We start from the raw sequence: 27,899 nt of genomic DNA, 5'->3' as shown, positions 1-27,899 counted from the left end.
TATTTATATAAATGGCACAATGTTCTTATATATAGATACATATATATATGTAAAAGCAGTCTGTTAAAATAATTCTCGTACCATTCATCCATTGTAACGTATACAGGTGATTTCGATTTTCATTGATTGGGCGTTACTCCTACACCTGCTAATAATTTAATATTGTATACAGGCAGCATACTTTCTCTTTCCTACCGCTAGAAATTAAGACGAATACAGTTGTCAGTGTGGCTTGCTTCCTAATAATAAAATGGTTAAGAATCTTATGTAGTCTTTTAAATTGATAGCATTCTAAAATTTTTCTCAATCAGATCAAAGATTGTTTGAAGAAGAAAAAAAGAAAACGAAAATGCCCCTTTTCATTACGAAATTATGAAATAGCTATTTATATATTTTAATATATATATATATTTTAATTAATAATATTAATAAACAGAAATTGATCCTGTTGGTTCGTAAATGACAGTTGATTATTAATGATGGTTTATATTCCTATTGCTTTTTTAAAAAATTTCCACCTATGATTTTAGTTTTTTTTCTCTCTCTCTCTCTGTAATTTCTATTTCTTGCTGTCGTTTAGATTTAAAAATAGTACCAAAAATTTAAATTGGTTATACATTATTTTTCTTTTTAATGGAGTGAGGGGATAAAATATCGAAGAATTACGAATAATGATGAAGGTACGCGGAGAACTTAGGGTCAGTTTCAACATACCAATATTGTAATTAATTCCAACAGCATCAAAGTCACAATAATGAACCCCATAATTTCTGATATAATGAATAATAACCAACTATCGCTCGCAAATTGCTCGTCTAAAGCGAGTCGAGATTTTACTAAATCTTTTATATTGAAAATAATTTCCACTAGTAATGGATATTCTGATATAAAAAGTAATAAAGGTTGACATTTTCCTAATATCACAATAGCTCGGCTTCCGAAAGAAAATGTCATATACGTGATGTAATATCGATATGAAGATACATGTGTCTTATTAAGAAATATAAATGATTATTACAATAAGTTCGATTATAAAATAAATGAAAATATAAAAACTAAAGTGATTTATGGTTTCTATTACAGGAGATATAATCTGTCTGTATGTCTCCTTCTCTAGCCATACGCACACACACACACAGAGCCGTAAGACTAGTGCAGGAGATACATAGTACTCAGTCACTTAAAAAATATTTTAATGTGCTCAAGATTAACGTTCATGTATGGGAGCGGGTGTGTATGTGTGTGCATTTTATATTGTATAGGTGCAAGTGTAGTTGTGTAGTAAGAAGTTTGCTACTCAATCACATGGTTCTGAGTTCAGTCCTACTGCGTGACATCTTGGGCAAGAGTCTACCTCAGGCTGATCAAAACCTTGTAAGTGAATTTGGTAGATTGTAACTAAAAGGAGTCCATCATGTGTGTGTGTGTGCGTGCGTGTATGTGTGTGCATGTGTGTATGTTACCTTTTGACATGGAAAATGATTATCACTGTCATACAAGCAGTATCATTTATTTCCAATGTTCTGCAAGAACATATCTGGCCATGTAGAAATATTACCTTGCCTGGAAACAGGTGAGGATTAGCGACAGGAAAGGCATCTGACCATAAAAAATCTACCTCAATAAAGTCTAGCCCATACAAGCAGGGGAAACTAGATATTAAAATGATGATGATATATGTATATGTGTGTGTGTATATATATGTATGTATATATACACATATCATCATCATCATCATCGTCGTTTAACGTCCGCTTTCCATGCTAGCATGGGTTGGACGATTTGACTGAGGACTGGTGAAACCAGATGGCTACACCAGGCTCCAATCTGATTTGGCAGAGTTTTTACAGCTGGATGCTCTTCCTAACGCCAACCACTCAGAGAGTGTAGTGGGTGCTTTTTACGTGCCACTGGCACGAAGGCCAGTCAGGCGGTACTGGCAACGGCCACGCTCAAAATGGTGTATTTTATCTGTCACCCACACAAGAGCCAGTCCAGGGGCACTGGCAACGATATTGCTCGAAAGTCCTTACATATGCCGCGGGCACAAGTGCCAGAAGGCGACGCTGGGCACAGGTGCCATCACAATTTCGCTTGAGCTTGAGCTGTTTCCTTTGGAACATATATAAATTCCTTTATATCCCTCTAAATCTGTACATTCTTTATTTGTTTCAGTCGTTTGACTGCAGCCATGCTGGAGCACTGCTTTTTTAGTTGAAGAAATCAACCCAGGACTTATTCTTTGTAAGCCTGGTACTTATTCTATCGATCCATTTTTGCTGAACTGCTAAGTTATGGGGACATAAACACACGAACATCGGTTGTCAAGTGATGGGACAAACACAGACACACACATGAATATATTCATATATATATAACGGGATTCTTTCTGTTTCTGTCTATCAAATCCACTCACAAAGCTTTGGTCGGCCTGAGGGTATAGTAGAAGACATTTACCCAAGGTGCCATGCAGTGGGACTGAATCCAGAACCATGTGTTTGGGAAGCAAGCTTCTTACCACACAGCCATGCCTGCATGTGTATGATTTTATATACATCCCCATTATATGTATAAAAGCGTGTGTGTATCTGAATGTGTGTGTGTGTGTGTAACTCCCACTCTTTTCTCTTCTGTAATATCAAATTTGCTCTTCCTTCCTCACTCATAACTGTCAATATGGCTCCTGATTACTAACTAAATATAAACACTTCATCTAACTATAAATTTTATATTATTTAATTTATTTGTCTGAAGAATTTCTGATAGAAAGTTCCTTATATGTCTCTTTAACATGTAAAACTCTATAATTCCTATTAGCAAATGAAACATGTGCAATAGTGAATAAATAATAACAATAAATTTTCCAATTTCTTGTTTTGTTATAGATACACGTATGCATATATATATATGTGTGTGCATGCACACACACATACACGTGTATACACACACACACACATTATCAGTAAATCATAAATCCGAAAGAGAAGCACACTCTAAGTTACAGAGCAGTAGAGTAATTAGATAAAGTAATTAGATAAAGATAGTTATGGCTGCTCTAAGGAGTTACTCAAGGTTTCACGTTGATAAAGCACTTGGCTTTACAGCATCTCTCTCAGACCCTAATGACTGTCTGAAGAGACTATAAAGCTAAGTGCTTTATGGACTTGAAACCCTGGGTAACCTCATACAGCAGCCATAACTATCTTTATCCCAACCCCTACCAGCATGGACAACAGATGATGATGATTTATATATATATATATATATATATATATATATATATATATTTATAATATGTCTTTTTTCTACATTTTTTCGTGCAGCTGAAGATTGCTCTTCATATTGCATTTAAGGTAATGCTCACATTACTTAAATAAATTGAAGTAGCATGAAACGTGCGTACTGCAATCACTTTTGAAATCCGTGTTGCTTATTATTTGATTTTAATCACCCATCCTTTTGGGATGTGAAATTCGGGTGCCTTCGCATAAGTACCATATTCAAGCCTTGAATCTATATCTAAACCGTATATATATATATATATATATATATGTTTATACCAGTATCACCTTACTGGCACGTGAATAAACATTTGAGCGAGGTCATTGCCAGTGCCGCTGGACTGGCTCCTGTCCAGGTGGCACATAAATAACACCATTTGAGCGTGGCCATCACCAGTACCGCCTGACTGGCCCTCATGCTGGTGACACGTAAAAGCACCCACTACACTCTCGGAGTGGTTGGCGTTAGGAAGGGCATCCAGCTGTAGAAACTCTGCCAGATCAGATTGGAGCCTGGTGCAGCCATCTGGTTCGCCAGTCCTCAGTCTGATGGCTTCCGTTACCTAGGTGACCAAGTTAGCGGGCGGGGGTGCGCTGAAAGTGTAGCTGCTAGAATAAGAATAGCCTGGGCAAAGTTCAGAGAGCTCTTACCTCTGCTGGTGACAAAGGGCCTCTCACTCAGGGTAAAAGGCAGACTATATGACAGTGAAGCATGGGCCGTGACTGCTGAAGACATGCGTAAGCTCACAAGAAATGAAGCCAGTATGCTCCGATGGATGAGTAATGTCAGTGTGCACTCTACAGAGTGTAAGTACCTTGAGAGAAAAGTTGGACCTATGAAGCATCAGTTGTGGTGTGCAAGAGAGGCGACTGCGCTGGTATGGTCATGTGGCGAGAATGGATGAGGATAACTGTGTGAAAAAGTGCCACAGCCTAGCGGTTGAGGGAACCTGTGAAAGAGATAGAGCCAGGAAGACCTGTGATGAGGTGGTGAAGCACGACCTTCAAACATTAGGCCTCACAGAGGCAATGACTAGTGACCGAGACCTTTGGAAATATGCTGTGCGTGAGAAGACACGGCAAGCCAAGTGAAACCATAATCCGTGGCCTCTGCCAGGGTTGTAGCCAGCCCACTTACGCATATCTTTCCTTCATTGGACACTAAACTCTGCTTGCGAAGACCTGTTGGGGCAAGTGAAATCGAAATCGTAATTCAACCAAATTCGATGATTGGCACCTGTGCTAGTGGAGCACTAACAGCACCCTCCAAGCATGATCATTGCCAGAGCAGCTGTCTGGCTTCCGTGCCAGTGGCACGTAAATAGCAGCATTTGAGTGTGATCATTACCAGCTTCACCTTACTGGCACTTGTGCTGGTGGCATGTGAAAAAACATTCAAGCAAGGTCGTTGCCAATACCGCTGGACTAGCTCCTGTGCAGGTGTCACGTAAAAACCACCATTTTGAGCATGGCTGTTGCCAGTACCGCCTGACTGGCCCTCGTACCAGTGGCACGTAAAAGCACCCACTACACTCTTGGAGTGGTTGGCATTAGGAAGGGCATCCAGCTGTAGAAACTCTGCCAGATCAGATTGGAGCCTGGTGCAGCCATCTGGTTTGCCAGTCCTCAGTCAAATTGTCCAACCCATGCTAGCATGGAAAGCGGATGTTAAACGATGATGATGATGATGATATATATATATATATATATATATATATATATATATATATATATATATATAATAAGGGTGATAAATTGGATATTAATTTAATTAACACCAATTTAAAACCAGTGGCCTAGCATAAAGAAAATTCAGAAAAATTATATTACATACATATGAGAAGGGATGACCACTAAGTGGACAAAAGAAAAGAATGTTCTCTGGGGAAATTCAGCGTACACCAGAACATGAACGGGCAAGACAAATGAAAATATACAAAATGAAGAATTAATCGTAGACCAGGTTTCGCACATTATATATATATATATATATATATATATATATATATATATAGATATGCAGGGCAGGGAATCATCAATTAGTAATAAAATTAATAATTAAACAATTTCTGCCGGGTAGCTCAGTATGAAAAAAACCTTTTTCGGTGAATAATTTATAATCATAAATATATAGGGATTGACAGTAACCTGCTTCTCCAACATACTGAGAATTCAGAAATAGCAGTCAAAGAACTACTGATTTCAAAACTACAAATTATTACTCCAGATTGATAGCGATATTTTTGGTTCTGTGTGTATCAAAAATATCGCTATCAATCTGGAGTAATAATTTGTAGTTTTGAAATCAGTAGTTCTTTGACTGCTATTTCTGAATTCTCAGTATGTTGGAGAAGCAGGTTACTGTCAATCCCTATATATTTATGATTATATATATATATATATATATATATATATATATATACACACACATATACACACACATATGTCTGGGTATACTTGTATATGTGTTTATATATGTGTGTGTGTGTGTATGATTGTATGCTGATAATCAAATTATGATAATTTATTTTCTAATAGATAACTGTATTGTACAATAAAATATTAAAAGCATCATGATTGAATAACTCTACTTAATGCAACTAACTTAAGCTCTGTTTTCAATACTTATCTACCACATTCTCTTATGTATGTCAAAAGATTCTCTTGATCTATATATGTACAAGGCTTCTCTTGTGTTCTTTACAAACAACTATATATAAATCATAATTTTCCAAGTGTAAATTCTATTGCTTTTCTGACTTTTGTCTAATAAGATGATGATCATGGATCACATATAATATGTTGTAATATTGGTTTTAAAATTTGGTACAAGGCTAGCAATTTTGGGGAAGGGCAAAGTCAATTACATCAACCTCAGTGCTCTACTGGTACTTTTTATCAACCCCAAAAGGATGACAGGCAAAATCAGCTCAGGCAGCATTAGAAGTCAGAATCTAAAGCTGGATGAAATGCCACTAAGCATTTTGCCAGGTGTGCTAATGATTCTGCCAGCTTGCTGCTTTATATTATGTTCTGATATTTCATATATATATATTCATGATCTCTCTGAACTATATATTGTTGAAATGACCCTATTGAAGGAATGAATGTAATACCATAGCCTTCAATCTTAGACTTTATATATGTATATATATATATATATATATATATATATATATATATATATATCATCATCATCGTTTAACACCCGCTTTCCATGCTAGCATGGGTTGGACGATTTGACTGAGGACTGGCAAGTCAGAAGGCTGCACCAGGCTCCAATCTGATCTGGCAGAGTTTCTACAGCTGGATGCCCTTCCTAACGCCAACCACTCCGAGAGTGTAGTGGGTGCTTTTACGTGCCACCAGCACGAGGGCCAGTCACACGGTACTGGAAACAGCCATGCTCAAAAAGTTGTTTTTTACATGCCACCTGCACAGGAGTCAGTCCAGTGGCACTGGCAACGGCCTCGCTCAAATGATTTTCTAGCGTGCCACCAGCAGAAGTGCTAGAAGGCGACTATATATATATATATATATATACATATATATATATATATATATATATATATGCAGTGACATGTAAAAGTGCCTATGCAGTGATACGTAAAAGTGCCTATGTGGTGACACGTAAAAGTGCCCAAGCACCATCACATAACAGTACCCATATGGTGCCATGTAAAAGCACCCCTGCAGTGCCCATGCAGTGCCATGTAAAAGCACCCATGCAGTACCATGTAAAAGCATCCAGTAAACTCTGTAAAGTGGTTGGCGTTAAGAAGGGCCTCCAACCATAGAAACCATGCCAAATCAGACTGGAGTCTGGTGCAGTCCCCCTAGCTTGCCAGCTCTAGTCACACCATCCAACCCATGCCATCATGGACAATGGACGTTAAATGATGATGATGATATATATACACAGCATAAAAGGGTATTCAGGAATCCAGATGGTTACCTCAGTCAGCACTCCTGCATGTAACAACTAACAGAATGTCGAATGTCTTGAAAGGAAATATGCTTCAACAAAAGCATGCATTTCATACAAATTGAAACTTCTAGAAGTATAAATTAATCAGAGTATAAAATAACAAGCAAAAGAATAGAGGTACTGGTATCAAATTTATCCCTTTGTTGTAGCTGCTTCAATAACTTATAGGTCAAATTAATCATATAACAAGTTGGTAAACATGAATATAAGCAATGATTATGTAATATTGATTATATAACATAAAAAGCCCATTGTCATTTCATCATAACCAAAGGAATAAGTTAATACAACAAAAATTTGAATGAATTCATCTCTATATAGAAAAATCAATTTGATGGAAGGAGAAAACATATTTTTGTTGGAGAAAGTTCTGCTGGACATGCAAATGATAACACAGAGTAAAGATGATGGATTTTTGTGTATCAATTAATAAGATCTCTTTTGAAGGTGAACTTGTTAATTAGTCTATATATTCAGAGAGTTGTTTGGCTGAGGACATAAAACAAAGGACTTTAAATGTACAGAGCATCATAAATCAACTAGGATGGGTATTTCCAGTGTAGCTTCAAAGAAAACTTCAGTGGTCAGAGAGAGAGAGAGAGAGAGAGAATGCCAAGAAGGGAAAGAAAAAAGATAAAAGAGGGTAAGAGAGGGATAAATCGAAAGGGTTAGATCTAATATGTGCAAATATAAGGGAAGTGGATATTTGTACACTTAAAGGGGCTGAGCAATTACTTTAAGAGTGGTATAACAAAGTTAAATAAGTCAATATTTTTAATACACTTTCCAAAAATTAAGATAAACTCATTCTACAATTCTGTATATTCTAAAACAAATGAAATTTAGAATTCTTTTTTATTTTCTCTTTTACTTGTTTCAGTCATTAGACTGCGGCCATGCTAGAGCACCGCCTTTAATCGAGCAAATCGCCCCGAGACTTGTTCTTTGTAAGCCTAGTACTTATTCTATTGGTCTCTTTTGCTGAACCGCTAGGTGATGGGGACATAAACACACCAGCATCGGTTGTCAAGCGATGTTGGGGGGATAAACACAGACGCACAAACACACACACACACACACATATACATATATATATATATATATATATATATATATATACACACACACATATACGACGGGCTTCTTTCAGTTTCCGTCTACCAAATCCACTCACAAGGCTTTGGTTGGCCTGAGGCTATAGTAGAAGACACTTGCCCAAGATGCCACACAGTGGGACTGAACCCGGAACCATGTGGTTGGTAAGCAAGCTACTTACCACACAGCCACTCCTGCGCCTATGTAGAAAATAATGTAGAAAATAATCATACAAAATCCAAAACAAACACCTACACCTCAAATATCAGTTGTCAATCTGAAGGTAATGTAATTTATGAACATAAAAAAAAACGGTAATGAATAACCATGGGATTGCACCTAGAAATGTATCCTTTGAGGCACAAGTCCAGTCAAGGTTGTTTATGGAAGACCAGCAGTCTTATATAGGGAGAATTCACAAAAAAACAACAGATGAAGACAGGTGGTGTTGAAGACAAATAGATGTATTAGTATAACGCTCGGGAATTGAGAAAGTCTTTAACGTTTCGAGCCTATGCTCTTCTACAGAAAGGAACACGGAAAGAAACAAGGAGAGGAAGGGCATCCAGCTGTAGAAACTCTGCCAAATTAGATTGGAGTCTGGTGTAGCCATCCGGTTGCACCAGTCCTCAGTCAAATCGTCCAACCCATGCTAGCATGGAAAGCGGACATTAAACGATGATGATGATGATGATATATATATATATATATATATATAATATATTATGCATACACAATGATATTAATGATTATTTATCTTTTTATTTTAGGAACTGTATGAGTATGTGAGACAGCTGAACCCAGACAAATCCAAGGATGTTCTCTATGGAGAAACACTGATATCAGAACAGCAAGTAAGTCATTAATAATATGTAATTTACGAAGCTTTACTTTTATAAAAAAATTTTTTAAATAACATTGAATTGTTAGCTGCTGTCTTAGTTGCTATCATTGCCATTGAACATTATCGTAATCACCATCATCATTGTTGTCATCATGACCATTGCCGTTGTCATCATCAAGGTCATTGCTGTTGTCATCATCATGGTTTTCATCATCCATGATTTCATTCAATGTTTGATTTTCCATACTTGCATGAGTTAGATGGCTCTGTCTCATCGTAACTGTAACCATGGTTAGAAGTCTTTTTTACAATTACAATCAGCATACATTCAAGAAGCAGAAATATAAAATACAGTATTGTGATGCAATCATTAGAAATATATTAGAATGCAATAAGTTACCTTAAAGTTAAATAAGGTTTGACAGTAGTAAAAACATCCAGCTATAAAATACTTTGTGTGGAAAACTAGTCAATAAGGAGACATCTCAAGGTGTCAGTAATGGTCTTGGCATTATTGGGGTGCGGGCGACACATGAAATCTTTCGAGCGGGATCGTTGCCAGTGCCCCTGGACTGGCTCATGTGTGGGCGACACATGAGGTTTTTTTCGAGCGAGATCGCTGCCGGTGCCCCTAGACTGGCTCATGTGCGGGTGACACATGAAATCTTTCGAGCGGGATCGTTGCCAGTGCCCCTGGACTGGCTCATGTGCGGGCGACACATGATATCTTTCGAGCGAGTTCGTTGCCAGTGTTCCTAGACTGGCTCTTGTGCGGGTGACACATGAAATGTTTCGAGCGGGATCGTTTGCCAGTGCCCCCGGACTGGCTCATGTGCAGGCGACACATGAAATCTTTCGAGCGGGATCGTTGCCAGTGCCCCTGGACTGGCTCTTGTGCGGGTGACACATGAGGCTTTTTCGAGCGGGATCGTTTGCCAGTGCCCCCCCCGGACTGACTCATGTGCGGGTGACACATGAAATCTTTCGAGCGGGATCGTTGCCAGTGCCCCTGGACTGTCTCATGTGCGGGCGACACATGATATCTTTCGTGCGAGATCGTTGCCAGTGCCCATGGACTGGTTCTTGTGCGAGTGACACATGAGGTTTTTCGAGCGAGATCGTTGCCGGTGCCCCTGGATTGGCTCTTGTGCGGGTGGCACATAAAAGACACCATTTCGAGCGTGGCCGTTTTCGTGCGGGTGACACGTAAAAGCACCCACTACACTCTCTGAGTGGTTGGCGTTAGGAAGGGCATCCAGCTGTAGAAACTTTGCCAAATTAGATTGGAGCCTGGTGTTGCCATCCGGTTTCACCAGTCCTCAGTCAAATCGTCCAACCCATGCTAGCATGGAAGGCGGATGTTAAACGATGATGATGATGATGAAACATCTACTATGCATCCTAATTCTAAAAAGTACAAAAAAAAGTTATATTAATTAACTCTTTAACTTTCAGACTAATGCTTATTTATTCATATTGTTTTGAATTAATCATGCATTATCTCACAGTTTTAAGATTTCAAAGGTGTGATTATTTATTTTTAGAATGATATTGTTGGGTAGGTGTGAGAAGTCAGATCTAGTTGGTTTGACCATAAAACAGGTAGAATATTTCGGCCTAATATGGCTGGTTTAAATGTTAAAGGGTTGATAGTATATAACTAAACCTAGTAATATAACTGTTTAGTTTAAAGACAAATAGTGGACCAGTTCTATAATATATTACTATCATCATTGCTCAACGTTCACTTTCTATGCTGGCATGGGTTGGACGGTTGACATGGAGCTGGTTAGCAGGTAGCTGTCCAGACTCTAACTGTCTGTTGTGGCATGGTTTCTATGGCTAGATGTCCTTCCTAATGCCAACCACTGAACAGAGTGTGCTGAGTGTTTTCTATGTGCCATCAGGACAGGTGCATTTATGCAGCACCGGCATGGGAGTGTTAACGTAGCACTGGCACAGGTGCATTGATGCAGCACCAACACCTGAAAGGACAAGCCTGTGTGTGTGGAAGACAGTAATTTTACTTAACTTGAAGTGTCTTATCAAGTGCAGCAAATTGCCACATCTCCTGATCCCTTGTTTAAAACTATAGTTTAAAATTTTGAGTTCAAATCCTATCAAGTTCACTTAAACTGAATTCTTTTCTCACTTCATGAAATAATTACTACTGATATGATGAGATAAATTGCTAGACTGGGAAGCAAGGTCTAGAATTGAAGGGCCTTAGAGTCAACCTAGCTAAAACCAAAATCCTAATAAGTAGGAAGGTAGATAAAACACAAACCCCTTCAGGTAGATGGCCCTGCTCAGTATGTAGAAAAGGAGTAGGTAGTAACTCTATAAGATGTACTAGGTGCAAGCTATGGACACATAAGAGGTGCAGCAACATCAAAGGCAGGTTAACTAGGAAGTTAGTTTTTGTATGTGGCAGATGTTCAGGTGCAATAAAAACTGTAAACAAACAGGAAACAACTTCTATCTCATTCCAGGGTGAAAAACTAGAGGTAGTCGATAGCTTCCGCTATCTGGGTGACCAAGTTAGTAGTGGGGGTGGGTGCGCTGAAAGTGTAGCTGCTAGAATAAGAATAGCCTGGGCAAAGTTTAGAGAGCTCTTACCCCTGCTGGTGACAAAGGGACTCTCACTCAGAGTAAAAGGCAGACTGTATGACGCATGCGTATGAACAGCCATGCTACATGGCAGTGAAATATGGGCTGTAACTGCTGAGGACATACGTAAGCTCGCAAGGAATGAAGCCAGTATGCTCCGTTGGATGTGTAATGTCAATGTGAATACCCGTCAGAGTGTAAGTATCTTGAGAGAAAAGCTGAACATTAGAAGCATCAGTTGTGGCATGCAAGAGAGACGATTGCGCTGGTATGGACATGTGGTGAGAATGGATGAGGATAGCTGCGTGAAAAAGTGCCACACCCTAACAGTTGAGGGAACCCGTGGAAGAGGTACGCCCAGGAAGACCTGGGCTGAGGTGGTGAGGCAAGACCTTCGTACATTGGGCCTCACCGAGGCGATGACTACTGACCGAGACCTTTGGAAATGTGCTGTGCGTGAGAAGACCCGGCAAGCCAAGTAAGATCGTTGCCAGTACCGCCTGACTGGCTCTCGTAGGATTTTCGAGCGAGATCGTTGCCAGTACCGCCTGACTGGCTCTCGTAGGATTTTCGAGCGAGATCGTTGCCAGTGCCCCTGGACTGGCTTGTGCAGGTGGCACATAAAAGACACCATTTCGAGCGTGGCCGTTTTCGTGCGGGTGACACGTAAAAGCACCCACTACACTCTCTGAGTGGTTGGCGTTAGGAAGGGCATCCAGCTGTAGAAACTCTGCCAAATTAGACTGGAGTCTGGTGTTGCCATCCAGTTTCACCAGTCCTCAGTCAAATCGTCCAACCCATGCTAGCATGGAAAGCGGACGTTAAACGATGATGATGATGATGATGATGATGATATATAAATGAGAGGAAATAATGTTGTCATTTCTGAAAATATAATCTGTGGGCAGGCAGGTATTTTTTCTTGTTTATTTATATACTTTTTTTTTCTTACACTGATGTTTCCTCTGCTGGTGTGGATTGAATACTTTTGCAATCTTCAATTTCACTTGCCTCAACAAGTCTTCGCAAGCGGAGTTTAGTGTCCAATGTAGGAAAGGTACGCATGAGTGGGCTGGCTACACCCCTGGCAGAGGCCTTGGATTTAGGTCTCACTTGGCTTGCCGGGTCTTCTCACACACAGCACATTTCCAAAGGTCTCGGTCAGAAGGCCCAATGTTCGAAGGTCTTGCCTCACCACCTCAGCCCAGGTCTTCCTGGGCCTACCTCTTCCACGGGTTCCCTCAACTGTTAGGGTGTGGCACTTTATCACGCAGCTATCCTCATCCATTCTCACCACATGTCCGTACCAGTGCAATCGCCTCTCTTGCACACCACAACTGATGCTTCTTATGTTCAGCTTTTCTCTCAAGATACTTACACCCTGTCGGGTATGCACACTGACATTACACATCCAGCGGAGCATACTGGCTTCATTCCTTGTGAGCTTACGCATGTCCTCAGCAGTCACAGCCCATGTTTCACTGCCATGTAGCATGGCTGTTCGTACACATGCATCATACAGTCTGCCTTTTACTCTGAGTGAGAGTCCCTTTGTCGCCAGCAGAGGTAAGAGCTCTCTGAACTTTGCCCTGGCTATTCTTATTCTAGCAGCTACACTTTCAGCGCTCCTACCCCCACTACTAACTTGGTCACCCAGATAGCGGAAGCTATCAACTATCTCTAGTTTTTCTCCCTGGAATGAGACAGAAGTTATTTCCTGTTTGTTTACTGTGTTTATTGCACCTGAACATCTGCCACATACAAAAACTAACTTCTTTGTTAACCTGCCTTTGATATTGCTGCACCTCTTATGTGTCCATAGCTTGCACTGGGTACATCTTATAGAGTTACTACCTACTCCTTTTCTACATACTGAGCAGGGCCATCTACCTGAAGGGGTTTGTGTTTTATCTACTTTCCTACTTATTAGGATTTTGGTTTTAGCTAGGTTGACTCTAAGGCCCTTCGATTCTAGTCCTTGCTTCCACACCTGAAACTTCTCCTCTAGTTCTGATAGTGACTCCGCAATTAGTGCAAGGTCATCAGCATAGAGGAGCTCCCAGGGGCATCCTGTCTTGAATTCCTCTGTGATCGCCTGGGATAAATAAAGTACTAGTTCAATATAGAATCAATTGTTCTCATTCCCTCCCTCTTTTTCTTTGTCTGTCTGTCTGCCTGTCTCTCTCCTTACGGAAGAAATTGGCTGTAGTCAGACCTGAAGGTAAAACCACTTTCCACAACTGTAATAAAATTTCAAGCAGATATATCCACTTTCTGCTTTCAAAGAGTTAATTATTAACTTATTATTGTTATTATTATTATTATTATTATTATTATTATTATTATTATTATTATTATTATTATTATTATTATAAGTCATCAATTATCTTTTCTCTCTCTCTCTCTCTCACACACACACACACACACACACTCACACACACATACACACAAATGAAAGTGTAAAAATCCAAAAGACCTTTGTGAATGTATCTGTCTCTCCCCTTCTTTCTGTCATTCTCTCTGCCCCTTTCCACCTCTCTGTCATATTCCTGTCTCTTTCTGATTTGCACCTGTTATTCCAAGGATGATTGTAGAATTATTTCTCATTGTTCTTGGGTCTATATATATATTTTTTGAAATTTTCATTAATATAGTGTTTCCACCTTCCTTAAAGTGCATTATCACATACCTGCTAAGATTTGGACAGGTTTCACCCATTTAGGATGCATTATAATGTTTGCAACTGTTATAATGTAAACCTCAGAACAAGAGTATTAAAAAAAGAAATATTTATTATTCTAAAAATGTCCTCATTTCATAATACAAAAAAAGGTTTTAAATATTTAGTAAATTATAAGTATTTGAGGAATATCCCTTTGCATATGTTTCCTTTTAATTCTAGGATGACCTTTTTGATACTCTCATCAACGGATTGGTTGAGAAACCTAGTGGTGTAGCTGAAGCCACTAAACTTGTCTACCTCTTACGGAATGCAGGTCTTAATATCAATCACCCAAATGCAAAAGTAAGTGCCATATTTAACTATGTATATTGTAATGTCCTGAAGAGAAATAATCCTCATTTTCATTATCGTCACAACCACCTTAACCAGCACCATTATCATGACGAAACTTTTCTCAAGCTGTTTTAGGCAGTTTAGATTATTAGTTTAGCAATGATGCTCCACATAATGACAACAATGATGAGGAAATTTCTGTCTATTATACTACCAGCAACAGAAGTTATCACCCACTGCTAAAGTGACATTATCTTTCAGTGTTAAAGCAGCAAGCTGGCAGAATCATCAGCATACTGGGCAAGATGCTTAGTGGCGTTTCATCCATCTCTATGTTGTGAGTTCAAATTCTGCCAAGGTTCACTTTGCCTTTCATTCTTTCAGGGTTGGTAAAATAAGTACCAGTTGAGCACTGGGGGCAATTTAATTGTCTTGGCCTCTCCCCCAAAACTGTTGGCCTTGTGCCAAAATTTGAAATTAATATGCCATGTCTCAGAGTGTGAAATGGCTTATTGTACATAATTAAATTACTACACTAAGGTTAAAGGTTAATGAGAAAGCCTCTATATGGTTACTTGACCTGCTAGAAACAATAGTCAGATTTCTCTCAAATTACAAGCTACCATGTTAAAGAAAGAAGCCATTGGAGAATGTATATCTTGGTATTTAAAAAGATAGAATTGTGATGGTCATGGCTAGAATATCTTTGATCATTGATCTCTTTGATCAGGGCTAACTTGGGGTTAACAGATTAAATAATACTTTTCTTATGGTGTAGGCTCTTGTTTGAATAAAGGACTAAAAGAGAAAACCATAAAAGAAGCCATGCTGTGTGACAGTAAAAGTGAGTGATTGGAATCCTAAGCATCTTTCAATCAGCCACTGTAGGGATCACAATTCACATGACTTAACCTGTTCCCTACTTCTCTTTTATGTAAAAGGGTAAAAGAGATGCTGACTGAACGTGAGTATTAGGGATTAGATGTATGCTATAACAAGGAAGAACTTGTTATAGTATTGTATGGAAGCTTTGTATAAAACTATAGAAGAAGGAAAAGAAATTTAAGTTGTTTTGACTCCCATTAAAATTTGGAAAAATCTGTTATGCATTAACGTCTCAATAATTAAATCTTTGAATAAAAGTTTGCCAGAAGAAGAAATCCATATACTGCTACATAAGAAATATTAAGAATAACATTAATTAAAGGTAAATTTTACCAAACCTCTTTAATATCTTGAATATCTTGAACTCCATTCTAACAATGAATAATATTCTTCCCACATAAAACCAATAAAGCCTTAGATACAGCATGAGCATATAAATGAAATAAAGTTAATACAGGTATAGTTATACCTAATTACATTATATTACTCCCAAGTAGGGGCATCTGAAGATTGCTAAGATCCACATTTGGAGCACAAGTAATGTTTTGAAATGAGCTGTGTCAGTAGCAACTTTGTTTCAGCTGCTAATTTATTCTGCAGTGGCTTTCTTGCCAGTCCCAAGCGGTCCAGCTTCCTAGGGCTAAATAGCAGCAGTATGATTCCCTTATTGGGACTGTCAGATTGAGTTAACAGTACACAACTGCTTTAAAGTAAATTAATATTTTTGCAAAAACCAGTCTTAATTCCTTAAAATTATCTCCCCTTTTCTTTGATTGTCACTAATAATACCTGCCAGGTTTCTGTCTTCTTTCTCCTATATATATGTGTATGTATGTGTGCATATGTTTATATATGTATGCGTGCTTGTGTATACTCATATGCATATATCAGTATATATATATATATATATATATATATATATATATATATATATATATATATATATATATATTTATTTATTTATTTGATTTCTTGCTTGTATTTATGAAGTTGTTAGATCTATTTTTATATATTTTTTCTAAACTCTTTTCTATTATAACTCTGTCAGGATGGATCCATTCCACTTTTGACATATCTGCAAAATGGGAAAGAAATTGATGCCAATTTTGTTGAGGCCTTGTTGCGGTGTAATGCAGATGTGTATGCTGTTAATCAGGTTAGTTGTTGTTGTTGCTAAGTGTTGTTGTTGTTGCTAAGTGTTGTTGTTGTTGCTAAGTGTTGTTGTTGTTGCTAAGTGTTGTTGTTGTTAAGGCCATGAGCTATCAGAATTGTTAGCATATCAAGCAAAATGCTTTGCAGCATTTCCCATGGATTTTTATGTCCTGAGTTCAAATGTCATCAAAGGCAACTTTGCCTTTGATCCTTTCAGGGTCAATAAAATAAATACCAGTTAAGCACTGGTATCAATGTAATCAACTCTACCCCACACACCCCAAAATTCCAGGCTTTGTGCCTATAGTAGAAAGGATTATTAAGGTTGTGGGTGGCAGAATCTCATTAAAGTGACATGCAAACTACCTTGTGATATTTGTCCTGGCTTCTTATGTTCAGGGTTTGAATCCCACCAAAGTCAGCTTTACCTTTCATACCTCTGCTGTTGATAAAATAAAGTACCTGGCGAGTACCTCAGCCCTCAAATTTATTTTGTGTCTAAATCAGAAACTGTGTAAGGCAGTGAACTGGCAGAGTTGTTAATGAAAATGCTTTCCAACTCTTTATATTCTGAGTTCAAGTCCTATTGAGGTCAGCTTTATCTTTCATCTCACTGAAGGCAATAAAGAAAGTATCTGTCAAGCATCAGAATTGATGGTATTGATTAATCCACTTCTGTGAAATTTGCTGGTCTGTACATCATCATCATCATCGTTTAACGTCCGCTTTCCATTCTAGCATGGGTTGAACAATTTGACTGAGGACTGGTGAGCGAGATGGCTACACCAGGCTCCAATCTGATTTGGCAGAGTTTCTACGGCTGGATATTTCAGTTTCTGTCTACCAGATTTCACTGACATGACATTGATCAATCCATAGCTATAGTGCAAAACACCAGCTAACAGACCCTACACAATAGGAATGAACCCTAAACCATGCAATATAGAGCAGACTTTTTAACCACATGGACATGCTTGTGCAAATTTCTTGCTCTTTATAATTAGATACGTTCAGCAATTGAATATTAGTTTTTGTGAATACTTTGCAACTGTAACTCTTTACCTGTTATTAAAGTCTAAATTCATGTTTTATCAATGAAATATATTTTCAGGCGGGTATCAATGTCCTTGATGAACTCACAAGAAGAAAATCCACATTGCAAAACAATGTCAAAAATGTGTTTGAAAAATATATGGTTTGTAATATAATTTTTCTGTACTATATTTGCTATCTTCTATTTTCTATTTAGGATCTTTTGTTTTGCAATATTTAGTTACATTTTGCTAAATTCAAGTTCTGCAAAGTTTAATTTTGCTTATCCTCCCTTCTGGGTTAAAAGGATAAATACCAGTTATATACTGCAGTTGATTCAGCCCCAGTGGCATACTGGATTAGTTAGCATACAATATTTAATGCTGTCCTGTTATATTCTAAGTTCAAATATTACCAATGTTCACTTAGCCATTTATCCCTCCAGGATGGATAAAGTAAGTACTAGTGATATACTAACAAACTGGGCACATTTTTTTTTTCAATTGTTGAACTCCTACAAATTTTCCTCTCATGACAAGACAGAACATTATTATTATTGTTGTTGTTGTTGCCATTGTTGTTGTTGTTGTTATTCCTTCATAACTCAGTGTAGGTAAAAATGTACTGGAGTCTTTAGTCATCTGTCAAGTCACAACAAAGTCCTCAGACAGATAATACTTCCATTAAGATGTGTGCTGTGCCCAATAAGGCTGCTTTTTGCAAGACATCAGTCTTGCATGGGATTTCCAGTTGCCTTAAAAAGTTTTGAAGTTTCAATGGGATTGAGCACAACGCTCCAATCACCACACTGGTATCACTTTTACATTACCCTCTCACATTCCATACAGTCTTGCCATTTCCACTTTCAATTCAGAGTACTTGGTGATTTTTTTCAGCCTCTTTACTCACAATATTCATGTCATTTGGTATGGCTACATCAATGATCTGACAGTATTTGTCTCTCTTATTCAATATGAAAATATCCGGCCGACGGTGTTCGATTACACGATGCGTCTGAAAATCATAGTCCCAGAATATCATTACTTTTCCATCCTCCTGCATAACTTTAGTTGAAACATGCTCACACCAGTTCTCTGTTACTTCATATCGGTATTTACGGCATAAGTGCCAATAAAGATACACACACACACTTTACCGTGGCGGCGCTTGTATTCTTTTTGTGCAAGGCTCTCACTTCCACTTACCAAGTGGGTCACATTTTCCACACTCTTTCCACAGAGTCTGTATTTCTGGGTGTCAGAAGATTTATAGATGTTATACTTCAACTGAATTTGTAGCAAGATCCTAGTTTTGTGCAGCAATGATCAGGCTTTCGATGGCACGCTTCAAATCACCTTGCTCAAGCCATGCCCATGATGCTGATTTATCCTTAACATCTTGTGTATTCCTTTCAAACTGTCCATGCATTCTCATTTCAAGAAGGCATCGCATAAAGCTTGTTCAAGTTGGATTTAATTAATGTTGTTGCACTGAACAACATTAAGTAAAATATATGCACGTATAATAATATTTAACATAATTGTGCACACTGAAACTTGGGAAGACCTTTCACTACAGAAATAGTCACACAAGAAATTTTTCCTCTTTGACAACATGTAAAGACACATTGCATCATTGACATCATCAGATCATTGGTTACTGCATTTCTGTGTTGTTAAACATCATCAGCCATGCATACCAATTTTGTCATTCACATGTCCAACCATTCCAGGTGGGACAGTAGCTTTTGGGGATTGAACCTAAATTGTTCCAATAAGTGGTATGACTTCCACTTTTGTTGTTGACCAACTCCACATTCTTGATATTTCTTCTTTTAATTCAGCATATTTTGAGATCTTTTCTCACTTTTGTTTGCATTGTCTGCAGGAATTACCACATCTATTATGAATTGTTCTTTTTTTCTCCATGTCATGTCTATATCTGGTCTACAGTGTCCATTTATTCTATCTATCTGAATGTCAAAATCCAATAGAATTTCTGGAAGTCTTTATATAACACAGATGTGATATACAGATGAAAACATTCCATTTCAAATACTAATATTTGAAGGAGAAAGCATGAATATCTTTAAAATATCTTTTGTAAATTTGACTGTTTTGGCTTGTGTAAGATGTAATTGGTATTCTATAAAAAATGATGAACTTGTTAAATTTTTTGCATAGCTGTTTTTTCTCTGTTTATAGCCTGGGATGTGGAATGCTGTTGAAAACGATGATTTGATGAGTGTGCGACGTTTAGTTAATCAGTGGTGCAGAACAGATATAGAGAAGGTAGGGAGAAAGTACAGCAAATTGCTTATAATTCTGATTGTTTTCTCACTTTAAAAAATACATTATTCTAGAAGATACTGAATTTCAAACTGAGGTTTTTTTATTAATTACAGAATGGAAAAACTTTGGTACAACTTGCTATTGAGCATGGTGTTGAAAATATGGATCGTTTAGTCAGTGAAATAAATCCATCTATGGTATGTTTTTAAATGATATCTTCTTATTTCTATTTCTTATTTAAGCATATTTCTCTCTTTTTTTTTTAAGTAGGGAGGTTACAAGTTGTAATTGTCACTATCTGTAAAATGTGCTCTCTATCTGTAATTTGTACTCAAAAGAATAACTATGAAAAATAACTAACTTGATCCAAAACACATTAATAAGAGATTATTAAAAATTGGTCAACATGGATCCAGGGTAGGGAATGATGTTAATTCTGAGAATATTGTCTGTCAGACGAAATGACACTGGGCTGGGATAAATGGAGATTTAAGTCCCTTTTGTCCAAACTAATATAGAGAAGAGACACTGAAAAGTTGTTCACATTTGAGTTCATTTGATAAAAGATTTGTCACTTTTCAGACAAGTTTTTGCCTCTTAATTCTTCAAAGATTGGTTTTGCTTGCTGTTGTTTTTTCTTGTCTTTTCCAAGTCCCTGTGATATTTTTTATTACACTGATGTTGCTAAAGAATCAATTCAGTTATTTTTCGATTTATATTTTAGGATTTGGCCCATGGTGTGCTTGCTGATGACATAATTCTTGTCAGTGAAGTTATTGAATCCAAAAAACCAGTGAATATGAATTTTCGAAATGGGGTAAGAATTATTATACTTTGCTATGAATTTCTGAATTATTTTTCATAAACATCTTAATATTTTATACCAGGTGTGGCTATGTGGAGAGAAGAATGTGGTTCCAGATTCAGTCTTACTGTAAGACACCTTGGGTAAATGTCTTCTACTATAGCCTTGCTAAAGCTTTCTTTAGAATAGTAGAGTCCATTTTCCCATGTATCCATAAGTACCATTCTATCTTTGACAGATCCACTTTGAAATTATCCTATTCATCTACACCAAATATAGAATCTATGGTCACCTCATCTAATAAATGTAAACTTAGCTCCTACTATCTAAATACATACAACCCTACCATAGACCTACACAATGAAAACTCTAACACCGATTGCAATAACATATCTAACACCCATGGCCCGACCACTTTAAACAACTTAAACATACATAATATAATACCCACTCAGAGGTGGATATTATATTATGTTGACAAACAACAGCAGTAATTTTATTCAGCTGAATACACGTCATTGATTGATTGAAATTACTGAAATACAACAACTTTAGCACAAAATAACTTTGAAAATAGAAACTTTTCTCAACGACACTAAGAGTAAAAAATGTTTTATATGACACATTCTACCAGTGTCCGAAGTTTGAAAGAGTTTAGTTACAAAAAATTAATTTCTTGATCTGCCATTCAAAGGGAAAAGATCCTAGGATAGCACCTTAGGACTTACACTCATGTATCTATGCAGGATTGAACCTAAGGACTCGTGCTCTGGTTTCTATAACTTCAGAAAGTTGAACTATGAACTTTTATGCTTCTTTTTTCTTCTCTCTTTCCATCTTCTTATTCTTTTACTCCCTTCCTCTATGTTGTCATATTATGAATATATTCCATTCTCATTTTCCATATTTTTTCCCCCTATTTGTCTCTGATGACAGAATATCCCATACTCGGGAATATCTCAGAAACAGCTGTAAGATTTTGAATTTCTTCCTTTAATAATATTGTATATGACTTGAGACGTTTGCCTTGCCTTAATGTTTGACATCCTGTTTAATAATTATATATCTGCTGCATCAGAAATCTGCAATGGCTCCATAGCTACCATCTCGGCTATAACCTTGGAGCCCCAGTAATCCATTACAGCACTTACCTAGCATACCTAATCATTTAAATCACCTGTGAACTAAACCCCCATACTTTGTATATATATATGTATATATAATAATAATATTAAGGATAAAAATCCAAAATTACAGGTAAAAACTCAATTAAAATCAATTTATAAAAATTAAAATTAAATTTCACAGTATTAAATATATATAAATATATAGTTTTAGGGAAATAAACCAAGGTTCATGAACTCGTCGATGAAAATCCACTGTCACATATAGAGTTCATGATGAGTTCATGAACCTTGGTTCTTTTCCCTAAAACTATATATATATATATATATATGTAGGAAAACAGACTAATCAGACCCCTTCTGGAAGATGGCCCTGCTTAATATGGGAGAAACTCCACATGGTGTATCCAGTGCAAGCTATGGTCACCTAAGAGGTGCAGCGGTCTCACTGGAAGACTAACAGAGAAAGTAGTTTTTACATGTGGAAGATGTGTAGGTACATTAAACACCAGGAATGTACAGAGCTCCTCTATGCTGATGACCTTGCACTAATTGCGCAGTCACTATCAGAACTAGAGGAGAAGTTTAAGGTGTGGAAGCAAGGACTAGAGTCAACCTAGCTAAAACCAAAATCCTAATAAGTAGGAAGGTAGATAAAACACAAACCCCTTCAGGTAGATGGCCCTGCTCAGTATGCAGTAAAGGAGTAGGTAGTAACTCTATAAGATGTACCCGGTGCAAGCTATGGACACATAAGAGGTGCAGCAATATCAAAGGCAGATTAACTACAAAGTCAGTCTTTGTATGTGGCAGATGTTCAGGTGCAATAAACACTGTGAACAAACAGGAAACAACTTCTATCTCATTCCAGGGAGAAAAACTAGAGGTAGTTGATAGCTTCCGCTATCTGGGTGACCAAGTTAGTAGTGGGGGTGGGTGCGCTGAAAGTGTAACTGCTAGAATAAGAATAGCCTGGGCCAAGTTTAGAGAACTCTTACCTCTGCTGGCGACAAAGGGACTCTCACTCAGGGTAAAAGGCAGACTGTATGACGCATGTGTACGAACAGCCATGCTACATGGCAGTGAAACATGGGCTGTAACTGCTGAGGACATACGTAAGCTCGCAAGGAATGAAGCCAGTATGCTCCGCTGGATGTGTAATGTAAATGTGCATACCCATCAGAGTGTAAGTATCTTGAGAGAAAAGCTGAACATAAGAAGCGTCAGTAGTGGTGTGCAAGAGAGACGATTACGCTGGTTTGGACATGTGGTGAGAATGAATGAGGATAGCTGCGTGAAAAAGTGCCACTCCCTAACAGTTGAGGGAACCCGTGGAAGAGGTAGGCCCAGGAAGACCTGGGCTGAGGTGGTGAGGCAAGACCTTCGTACATTGGGCCTCACTGAGGCGATGACTACTGACCGAGACCTTTGGAAATGTGCTGTGCATGAGAAGACCCGGCAAGCCAAGTGAGATCGTTGCCAGTGCCCCTGGACTGGCTCTTGTGCGGGTGGCACATAAGATGTACCATCCTGAGCGTGACCGTTGCCAGTACCGCCTGACTGGCCTTGTAGGGTTTTCGAGCGAGATTGTTGCCAGTGCCCCTGGACTGGCTCTTGTGCGGGTGGCACATAAAAGACACCATTTCGAGCGTGGCCGTTTTCGTGCGGGTGACACGTAAAAGCACCCACTACACTCTCTGAGTGGTTGGCGTTAGGAAGGGCATCCAGCTGTAGAAACTCTGCCAAATTAGATTGGAGCCTGGTGTAGCCATCCGGTTGCACCAGTCCTCAGTCAAATCGTCCAACCCATGCTAGCATGGAAAGCGGACGTTAAACGATGATGATGATGATGATGATGATGATATAAATGAGAGGAAATAATGTTGTCATTTCTGAAAATATAATCTGTGGGCAGGCAGGTATTTTTTCTTGTTTATTTATATACTTTTTTTTTCTTACACTGATGTTTCCTCTGCTGGTGTGGATAGAATACTTTTGCAATCTTAAAAGTAAGTGTTTCACGTCAGAATGTTCTGATCTCAACTGCACTAGTTGGAAAGATTCCTCCCACTAGAGCTGTGACTGTTAGTGACTATGTTAGAATACTGAGCACCTCTTTAACCCTCACTTAGAGTAAAAGGTAGACTGTATGACGCATGCATACGAACAGCCATGCTACATGGCAGTGAAACATGGGCTGTAACTGCTGAGGACATACGTAAGCTTGCAAGGAATGAAGCCAGTATGCTCCGTTGGATGTGTAATGTAAATGTGAATACCCGTCAGAGTGTAAGTATCTTGAGAGAAAAGCTGAACATTAGAAGCATCAGTTGTGGTGTGCAAGAGAGACGATTGCGCTGGTATGGACATGTGGTGAGAATGAATGAGGATAGCTGCGTGAAAAAGTGCCACACCCTAACAGTTGAGGGAACCCGTGGAAGAGGTAGGCCCAGGAAGACCTGGGCTGAGGTGGTGAGGCAAGACCTTCGTACATTGGGCCTCACCGAGGCGATGACTACTGACCGAGACCTTTGGAAATGTGCTGTGCGTGAGAAGACCCGGCAAGCCAAGTAAGATCGTTGCCAGTGCCCCTGGACTGGTTCTTGTGCGGGTGGCACATGAGATGCACCATTTTGAGCGTGGCCGTTGCCAGTACCGCCTGACTGGCTCCCGTAGGATTTTCGAGCGAGATCGTTGCCAGTGCCCCTGGACTGGCTTGTGCGGTTGGCACATAAAAGACACCATTTCGAGCGTGGCCGTTTTCGTGCGGGTGACACGTAAAAGCACCCACTACACTCTCTGAGTGGTTGGCATTAGGAAGGGCATCCAGCTGTAGAAACTCTGCCAAATTAGACTGGAGCCTGGTGTTGCCATCCGGTTTCACCAGTCCTCAGTCAAATCGTCCAACCCATGCTAGCATGGAAAGCGGACGTTAAACAATGATGATGATGATGATGATGATTTCTAATGAGAGACACTACCTGTATGTTTCAATAAATTTTGAAAATAGCCAAGAATTTGGAATGATTTACTAAAATATCTATTTCAGTTATTGGTATATTAAATTGGTGTTTGGACATAACTTAAGAAAAGGTTCTAATAAATATTATGGTGGTCAGTTTGAATTAAAGACTGGACATTTTTTTAATGTTAAAAAAAAGATTTTTCTTAATCCCAATAATTACGCTTTCTTAAACAGAATCTATTTTGTTGTCCTGTGAACCTTCAAAAGAGTAAATTATTGGTGAATTTTGAACTATTCTTATGCACTGCTTCTCCCCCCATTTCCCACTACAACTTTGTTATTTAGATATAGGATGCACTTCTGTAAATCAAAAAAAGGTTGAAGTTTGATAAAGTTTGAAGATGACTCTTTCCTTACTTATTTTTTCCTTTGCCAACTCACTGGATTTAAAATATATTTGCAAATGACATATTGTTTTCCATCCTTGTAACTTGAATTTTAAGCATTTTTTCTACTTCATAAGCCACATGAACTTGAATCTTTTATTAGTTGAGAAAAAGTGAATGTTAAGTTTATATCTTTTTTTGATAACACAATTTGATGTCTGTACAGTGTGACTTTTGTTTCAAAAGTATCTTCACCTACACATTTCACTTACTGTCTTTCTGCAGGTGTGTGTTTCAATGTTTGTTTATGTTTTAGCTATATGCTAGTATTTGTGTGAGTTGCTTGAATGTGTCCATGTGTGTATGAGAGTATGTATTGGCATATGTGTAGTGAGTGAATGGGTTCAACAAGATATAGACTAAGTCCTTCATGAACTGAGTCCATGATTCTGTTTTGACTTACACTTGAAACTACTTAATGCCATTGAAAAGATTTGAACATCACAGCTTCCTGTTTTATCTGTGACTTCATATCTTTAAGAAATCATGTGCTTTTTTTTTCCACTCTTCAAGTTTGATATTCTAACTGTAATTTCCTCCTTATTTCTGCCAGGGTGACCGAGGAGCTACTCCACTCTATTATGCATTGTGTAATAACAATTCCAAAATGACAGATCTTCTTATTGCTCATGGAGCACGCCTAGATACCAATTTGTGTGATGGAGATGATGTATGTATTTATTCCTGTTTATATTATATTGTTGGCTGTTTGTACACCTGAATAATTAATTACACAAATATGACACAACACCATGAAGCAATTTGTAGCATATCCTGGCAATCATATTATATTTATAATATTTATATTACAATAAACTGTACCAGACTGGCATTCAGTGCTCTCATATTTTACATTTGACAATTGCACATATACATACACACATGCACATATACATGTGTGTGTCTGTGTATGTGTAAGGGTGCAGGCATGAATGTGTGATTCAGATGGTTTGTTTTGCAGTCACATAGGTTCATGTTCAGTTATACTGCTTAGCATCTTGGGCAAGTGTTTACTGGGTGAACCAAAGCCTTATGGATGGATTCAGCCTTTCCCCATAATTAACTTTGGAACTATTCACTTAGAAACTGTAAATGATATCATTTCTCTCCTGACATTTCACATCATCTCCTCATTTCTGTTCTTTGTCACCTCTTCCCTGGCCCACTCCTATATCCTTCACTTCTGCCTTACCCCCACCTCTGGAAAAATTGATATTCACCATTGACCATACTTCCAACCACGTACCTCATTCACTGTCTCCATCTCTAACCATCTGTCACACTCCTTTCATACTCTTGTGCTCTTATACTCACTACGTACCTCTCTTTATTTTTCATCTAAGAAAACCGTGCATCTCCTCCTCAGCAAGATACCTGTTCCTGTCTCTCTGTCATATTTTCACCTTCCTCTATACTATACCTGCAATCATTTGAGAGGTCTTGCCTTGCAAGTTACTTGGTGACCTCACTAGTGCCATTATCATGAAAAAAACCATGCCAAAACAAACATTGGAACTTGGTGCAGGCCCTGGTTTATTGTCTCCTCTTGAACTGGCCAACCCATACCAGCATGAAAAACAGGCATTGAATGATGATGATGATGATATACACACATGTATGTGTAGCTGTGTACTTGTTTACATTTGTATTTCTTCAAAAGTTGCTAAACTACAAGCAAAGATGTCATTTTCTCTATCAACAAATCATCCACTGGATCTTGAAACTCACACATTGTGCTTCCTTCTTTCTTTTCCCCATAAATGTTAGCAGTCCTGTAAAATGATCATGAATCTTACCTTTCTTTATTTGTTATAAAATCTGAATCCAGATAACACCAGTCATAAAATATGATTTCTCTTGACTAAGGACAAAACGAAATTTATTTGGGTAGGGTACAGGCAATCTTCATGATTCATACTGTCAAATTTTTCTTTGCTTGTAGAACAAAATAGTAGTTTCTTATATGTATACAAGAAGACATCAAAATTCATCTATTCTGTTCAAATTTCATTCTCATCAGATTTTCTAAGTATGAGGAGTATGGAAATTGAATATATGAATTGTGAGGACTGTTTATATAGAGCTGATATAATTGATCACATATTTACATGTTCTTTTGACTCTGACATGATATAAACAAAGAACACTGAAGCATAAGTGTATAGTATAAAACAGTACAGTTAGTGGCCATCTACTTTCTCTATTAATAATAATAATTAGTATAAGGCACAGGCATAGCTATGTGGTTAAGAAGCCTGCTTTGCAACCAAGTGGTTTTGGGTTCCATCAAACTGCATGGCAGTTTGGGCTACTCTAACCTCTAGCTGATCAGTGCCTTATAAGTGAAATCAGGTAGATGGAAACT

General features: G+C 38.1%; 1 protein-coding gene across 1 annotated transcript in view; it reads left to right on the top strand.

The window, feature by feature from the left end:
• Positions 1-27,899, top strand: part of LOC106872778 (uncharacterized) — a 46,495-nt gene that overhangs the window by 180 nt on the left and 18,416 nt on the right. The window contains exons 2-9 of the mRNA XM_014919877.3: positions 9,135-9,218; positions 14,721-14,843; positions 16,768-16,875; positions 17,983-18,066; positions 20,108-20,194; positions 20,308-20,391; positions 20,919-21,011; positions 26,088-26,204. Of these exons, the coding sequence (XP_014775363.3) occupies positions 9,135-9,218; positions 14,721-14,843; positions 16,768-16,875; positions 17,983-18,066; positions 20,108-20,194; positions 20,308-20,391; positions 20,919-21,011; positions 26,088-26,204 (780 nt within the window). The remainder of the gene's footprint in view (positions 1-9,134; positions 9,219-14,720; positions 14,844-16,767; positions 16,876-17,982; positions 18,067-20,107; positions 20,195-20,307; positions 20,392-20,918; positions 21,012-26,087; positions 26,205-27,899) is intronic.

The sequence above is a fragment of the Octopus bimaculoides genome, chromosome 1, assembly GCF_046866305.1.
Source record: "Octopus bimaculoides isolate indiv1 chromosome 1, ASM4686630v1, whole genome shotgun sequence".
In the NCBI taxonomy this organism is placed as follows: Eukaryota; Metazoa; Mollusca; class Cephalopoda; order Octopoda; family Octopodidae; genus Octopus; species Octopus bimaculoides.
The sequence above is the reverse complement of the archived record's forward strand: the minus strand, read 5'-3'. Positions and strand labels throughout refer to the sequence as shown.